The sequence below is a fragment of the Chenopodium quinoa genome, unplaced genomic scaffold, assembly GCF_001683475.1.
Source record: "Chenopodium quinoa cultivar QQ74 unplaced genomic scaffold, ASM168347v1, whole genome shotgun sequence".
Classification (NCBI taxonomy): Eukaryota; Viridiplantae; Streptophyta; class Magnoliopsida; order Caryophyllales; family Amaranthaceae; genus Chenopodium; species Chenopodium quinoa.
The window spans coordinates 635891-643222 of record NW_018743987.1 but is presented as its reverse complement, the minus strand read 5'-3'; the positions used below and the strand labels follow the sequence as shown (position 1 = coordinate 643222).

Genomic DNA, 7332 nt, shown 5'->3' with positions numbered 1-7332 from the left:
TTGGGACTGTTCTTGAATGTTCTATCTCATTTAGGTGATAACTACTTGAATTGTTTTGGGTCTAAGAAGATCATGGCTCACTATTTCCCGATTGTTCTCTGGGTACATATGTTGATAGCCGATTATCTACATTGTGTGCTTGGAGAACTATAGGGAAATGCTGTCGGATTTTCTTTAGAACCAAACTTTACAAGTAGTTATTAGTGAGATAGGACATTCAAGAATGGGTTAGGTTGGAGTGATAAGGACCTTATTGGATCATCCGGAGTTGCATTTACATGATATAAACTTTGAATGAAAATGTTTGATGCTTTATATTCTTGTTTATGGTTAAGGAGCTATATATGTTACAAAATATACACATTATCTTAAAATTAATTTTGTTATTCAGTGGTTGAAAATGGATCGAAGTTGGATGTATGGTAAACGAAATTGTACAAGTTTTTTACGAGGAATTGAAGAGTTTAGCACTGTTTCCTTAAAACACCAAACAGAAAATAAATCAAAGATTATTCTTTGTCCTTGTTGTGACTGTAACAATTCGAGGGGATATCGTGATATAGTTGATATTAAAGATCATCTAATTCGTCGTGGGTTTAAAGAAAACTACACGAGGTGGACATGGCATGGTGAGAGCATATATATTGAGGCAAGTTCTAGTTATTGTCCAAGGGAAGATGAGAATCATTGTGATGATGATAATGAACACCAAGGTGAGGATATCGATACAACTGATGATATTGGTGTTGAAAGTGAGAGTGAAGTGGAGAAGGACAAGATAGATGAAATGATGCATGATGTTGAAGACCATTTCACAGAGTGTCCCCAGACATATGATAGTATTTTGAGAGCTGCTGAAACCCCGTTATATCCTGGTTGTACAAAGTTCACTAAACTTGGTGCTATTATAAAGTTATTCAACTTAAAGGCGAGCAATTATTGGACCGACAAGGGTTTTACGCAGTTGTTAGAAGCCTTAGTAGAAATGTTTCCCGACGGGAATGAACTTCCAAACTCCACCTATGAAGCTAAGAAACTTATGTGCCCCTTGGGTATGGAGTATGAGAAGATACATGCTTGTCCCAATGACTGTGTGTTGTATCGAAATGAGTATGTTAATTTGCATGAGTGTCCAAGGTGTGGAGTTTCTCGTTACAAGATGAATGATAATGGTGAGATGTGTAAGAAAGGGTCTCCGGCTAAGGTATTATGGTATCTTCCAATTATACCGAGATTTAGGAGACTCTTCTCGGATGAAAAAACTGCAAAATTATTGAGGTGGCATGCTGATAGGAGGAAGAAAGATGGGTTAATGAGGCATCCTGCTGATTCCCCGCAATGGAGGAACATTGATCGAAAGTTCAAGGACTTTGGTGAAGAAGATAGAAATCTTAGGCTTGGTCTTAGTACAGATGGAATGAACCCATTTGGGACACTAAGTACCCAATATAGCACTTGGCCGGTTCTTCTAAATATCTACAATTTGCCTCCTTGGTTATGCATGAAGTCTAGATACATTATGTTGTCCCTTCTAATATCTGGGCCTAAACAACCTGGAAATGACATTGATGTGTATCTAGCGCCTCTCATTGAAGATTTGAAATTGTTGTGGAATGAAGGTGTCCAGATGTTTGATGCATATAGTAAAACCAATTTCACTTTACGTGCCATGATTTTTTGTACGATAAATGACTTCCCAGCTTATGGGAATTTGTCGGGGTACACTGTGAAGGGAACAACTCCTTGCCCCATTTGTGAAGATTATTTGGAGGCATTGCGCCTAGACAATTGTGGCAAGCATGTATACATGGATAATCGAAGACATCTTCCAGAAGACCACCCTTTTCGATTCAATAAGGATGCTTTTAATGGAAAAGTGGAGTTGAGAGAAGCTCGTGGCCCTTTACGTGCAAGTGAGATTTATTAGCGGGTCAAAGACATTGAGAATGAGTTTGGTAAGCCTTACAAAAGCGAATCAACTGGGGGTTACAAGAAGAAGTCTGAGCTATGGTCTCTTCCATATTGGAGACATTTGGAAGTTAGGCATTGTCTAGATGTAATGCATATTGAGAAAAATGTCTATGATGCCATTGTGGGAACTTTATTAAATATGCCAGGAAAGACAAAGGATGGAGTTAAAGTAAGAAAAGACATGGCTGCTATGGGTCGTTCAGAGTTGGCACCCGAATCTCGAGGAAAACGCTGGTATCTTCCCCCAGCTTGCTTTACCTTGTCTAAAAAGGAAAAAACTAGCTTCTGTGAGTCATTGCATGGTTTAATGTGTCGATTTGAAATGTATTTTCCCCCATCTTTTTTTGACGTGATGCCTCATTTGGTTATTCATCTTGTACGTGAAATTAAACTTTGTGGACCAGTGTGTATGAGATACATGTATCCTTTTGAACGAGAAATGGGTGACTTAAAGGGAAAAGTCATGAATCCGGCCAAACTTGAAGCTAGTATTGTACAACGAACAGTTGTTGAGGAAGTGGCAGCATAGGTTGCTCAATATCTTACACGTTCACAGAAAATTGGGTTTCCAAAGTCTTGACACGATGGGAGGCTTGGAGGTCAAGGTACTATTGGCAGGAAAAGGATATCCATGGGCTTTGAAATGAAAAATAAGGCCGAGCTTTTTGTGTTGCAAAATCTTAGTGAGGTTCATCCTTACTTGGACGAGCACATGCTTTTTCTTAAAAATAAATATCCTTCCAAAAGTGATCTTCAACTGATAAAGGAGCATAATTGTTCATTCGTTACATGGTTCAAGGAACGAGTGATGTCCCAACTATCCACCACACCTAACGATATATCTGACACATTGAGATGGTTGGCATATGGTGCTAAATGTCAAGTCATGTCATATGAGGGATACGACATCAATGGGTATTCTTTTTACACTAGCCGACAAGATGACAAGTCAAAAATGCAAAACAGTGGTGTTAAAGTAGTAGGTTTGTCATCTGAGTATGTTAGTGCACATGATAAAACACTTGTGGATAAGAAGAAATTTTATTATGGAATCATTGAAGAAATAATAGAGCTGGATTATGTTGATTTCAAGATTCCTCTATTTCAATGTAAGTGGGCTGATAGTAGTTGTGGTGTAAAAAAAGATGAACAAGGGAACTTGACCCTTGTAAATCTTGGTCGACGAGGGCATCTAGCTGATCCATTTATATTAGCTTCACAAGCAAAACAAGTTTTTTACATGGCTGACGCAACTGATTGTAAGTGGTCAGTTGTTTTAGAAGGTAAAAGAAGGATACTTGGCATTGAAGATGTGGTGGACGAGGAAGAATATGATGAGCAATTTAATGAGTCACCACCTTTCGTTTGGAGCATCCCTCCAATAGTCGATGATTTTGACACAACGTTGAAACGAAAAGATCATAATAAAGGATTTTATGTCGCAAAAGAGAAGAATGAAGTAGGTATGAATTTTGTGATTTTTTTTTCCAATATGTGTTAGTAATTGCATAAATTGCTTATTGTTTTTATTTGTACAAGTTTATAATTTAAAAATGATACAAATCGATGTCTTAATTTATTTATGTCTTTTTTTTTTCAGGTAAGTAATAATGGAGGATGAGGATATGCATAATCGTTCCATGTCTTTGCAAGGTGAGGAAGATGAGCCACACAATCAATCACAATCAGAGGAACAAACAACCGACTCTCAGAAGAAGAAAAAGAAGCCAAGAGATCCTTCAAAGGGCCTGAAATCCATGCCTGGGGTTCCTAGAGTGCTTGAATGGGATGAATTGTGTCGACCCATTGGAAAGTGGGCAAAAGCATACAAAATTCATGTTGGTGAAATAAGCCGTGCAAAGGTGTCTATATTCTATAAAGATTGGAATCAAGTTCCATAAGGAATAAAAGACACTTTGTGGGAAGATGTTAAGGTAATATTCACTATTATATGTTAAATGTTATACTATTATATGATCATTTTGACATTATTTGAATATGATGAAAACAATTTATTTGAATATGATGAAATTATTTACTAACTTTTTTTATTTTTTTAATTTTTTTTGTAGAGAGAGTTTCAAATCGAAGAAGATGAAGACAATAAAAAAAAAGGTCCTACGCACTTGTGATAAAACTTGGAGAGATTTTAAAACAAAATTGGTCAGTGGTTGGATCACATGTACCAGGAATATGCCGAAGGAGAAAAGAATGCCGTATGTACTCTATAATTTCAAATCTGAGGATATGTGGAAAACATTTGTGGAGGAGCATAGTACAGATGATTTTAAGGTTTGTGTGTATTAATATCAATGATCATGCGGGTTATTAATACTTTGTTAACGGATTCTTATGTACTAATCTTCATTTATGCTCGTGAAAATAGGAAATCAGTGAGAAGGCAAGACAAAGCCAGTCTTTCAACGAATACCCTCACCATTTAGGAGCCAAATCATATGGTGAAATGAATATTGTATGGCGTAGAAAAGGGTATATTCCCACGGCATCTTCAGCATCCAGTACTTCATCTTGTTCTTCGGTTGTGTCTAGTTTGCCGGATAGGACATATGCTTGGCTTCTAGCAAGATCAATAGAAGATGATAAGGGAAATCCTTATTTGCCGGATGAGAAAACAAGAGAGGTGAAAGAATACATTGTAAGTATGAAATAAGTCTTTATTTCAATTTTGAATATATTTTGTTAAGTTTATGTATTGCAACCAAAGTTTTCTAACTTGAAGTCATTGTGTAGGATAATTAGAGAAACCAACAAGCTGAAGGAAAATTTGTTCCTAATAGGCATGATGATATCTTATCTCGTGCCCTTGGGAAAAAAGATCGTAATGGTCGGGCAATAGCATTTGGCTGTGGAATTGGCATTAAAGCTGTATGGGGATCCAGAGAGAGGCGTAGTGGCCAACGGGGTAGGGAATTCGGAGATGATGAGCTGGAAGAATTAGAGGCAAGAGTAGCCCGGAGGGTACGAGAGGAGACTATGCAGGAGATGGATTCTAAAATGGATTCCATGGTTCAAGAGAAGTTTATGTTATTTGCTAAACAGATTGGTATTCAAATTCCAACTGAATTGATGGAAATGAATAACATAGGCCCGACGACTCAACAAAATCCTAGTCGTTGCCAATCAGTGGGTGATGATCCATTTGCAAACATACAGGTATCCAAAACTTTGTTATTTTATATTTTTTTATCTTTTTTTTAATGATTTATGACTACGACATACTTTTAACTTTGTAACTCAGTTTTCTATATTTTTTAATTATGATTTTTTTCTATCTTTGTAAGGAACTGGTTCCTTGTCAGCTATCATTGTTGAAAAATGACTCTGAGAAAGTCATTGTCGCTGAAGGTACATATCATCCGGAGTTAATCCTTGATCATCATAGTAACCTCCTTCCGGATCACGTGAGGGTGAGTGTTGATGATTTTTTTGACGAGTTCAAAGAATTCTCGGTTCCAGTTCCTTCTTCAGTCTTCAAGAAACTTAAGCATGCTCACGGTACATTTACCCAATGGCCGAAAGACTTGGTTTCACTCATGCATGACAAGGTAAATTATTTTTGTAACAATTTACATATAGTTTGCCATACAAAATATAGAAAATTGTTGAATAAATTTGCTTTACTATTGATTAGGAATTCATATCAAATAAGAACAATGGTAACAACAAAGCGGCCAAAGAAAACATGCAAGACAAACTGAAAGTAGTTAAAAGTGGTCATGAAACAAAAGAGTCCAACACCAATCCAAAAAAAGTTTTTCTTATGGATTATGCTTTGGAAAACTTGTCTCAGAAGTGTGGGTCTTTGAATAGTTTGTTATCTTCATTACCCGAAGGTGAAACTATTAAGGTAAAGGCTGATGCTTGGACCTTTAGTTATGAAGACAGTAATGACATCATTATCAAACGTGAAGATGTCAATCAACTTCTCACAGGAGCTTGGCTGAATATTTCAGTTTTGCAAGTTTTTATGATGTAAGATATTCAAATTTCACTCTTCCCATATATACTTATTTATTACCATTTATAATGTTATTACATGATATATATGTAGGGCCTTGAGTGACTTACTCAATACGGAGGAAGTGGCTTCCATTGGATTCATGCGTCCGGAAATGATTTCAGAAACCTATTTGCATAGTGATGCTGATCGTATTCTACTATACATGACACATGTGATGGAAAAACAAAAATCTAAGCAGTTCATCTTATGCCCATACCATGAAAAGTATAAACTTTGAACTTGAATTTATTTGAACTTTGCAAATTGTTGATATTATTTTACTCTTTTACAAATGTGTGTCTAATTTATTATGTAGGAATCATTGGGTTCTTTTGGTATTATGCATGGCTAAGCGTGAAGTCATCATCTTTGATTCTTTGAGGCAGAAGCGAAATTTAGCAATTAAGTTTGCAATGACAAAGTAAGTCTAGTTTGTTATTAATGTCATGATTTTATGTGTGTAAGGGTAATATATATGTTATTTGTTTCAAATGTGTAGTGCTTTTCGAAGTTTTAAAGCATTAAGTGGACAATCTAGGGGAAGTAAATTGACATGGCATTTGGGACAGGTTACCTTAATTTCTTACCCTAACTTTTAGTTTCTTAATAATTTAAGTATAGCAATTTAATTCAACTTATAAATATATTACATGTAGTGTTCTCAACAATTGGTTGGACGTGAGTGTAGCTACTACGTCATGCGTTATATGTACGAAATACTTGAACATCACCATAGCAGTGAGGATCTTATTCAGGTATGAGTTGTCAAATATTTCATTTTTGTTTGATAAATACAATTTGATGTTAGCTACAATCTTGAATTAAAACTTTCCTCTTGTATATTTGTTGTGTTGATAGGATTTTTCAAGAACTACACCGTACACCGAGGAGGAGATAAATGTGATTCGAGATATTTGGGCAGAGTATTTTATATGTAATGTTGAACTTTAGATTTATTCTTAGCGCATGTTGGACTCTTGTTTTGGATTATAGGCTTGAAATGAATGAATTTGGTTAATTGGCGTTGGGATGATGAGTATAATGTCTATGATATTGAGATGTAAATTATTGGACAGGTTGTTAATATAATGCCGTCATTCCCAATTTTATGGGTAGGCCAAATTACAAAGGAGAGTCTGCCGAAATTTACATTTGCATTATTCAATAATATTGCATTTTAATTTCAATTATATTAGCGTTAGCATATTACTTTATACCACTATTAAGGAAAACAGGTACTACAAACATATACAAGGCAATTATTATAATAAAAAAAAAAAAAAATCACCTCATTTGCGTCACTCATTAAACAAACAAGTGACGCAAATACAACAATTTTG

General features: G+C 35.7%; 1 protein-coding gene across 1 annotated transcript; it reads left to right on the top strand.

Annotated features, from left to right (window-relative positions):
- The first annotated feature begins 400 nt into the window (after positions 1-400).
- LOC110690158 lies at positions 401-1927 on the top strand. The gene has a single exon (XM_021866987.1). It carries the CDS (start codon positions 401-403, stop codon positions 1925-1927), a length of 1527 nt encoding a protein of 508 aa, XP_021722679.1.
- Positions 1928-7332: the final 5405 nt, after the last annotated feature.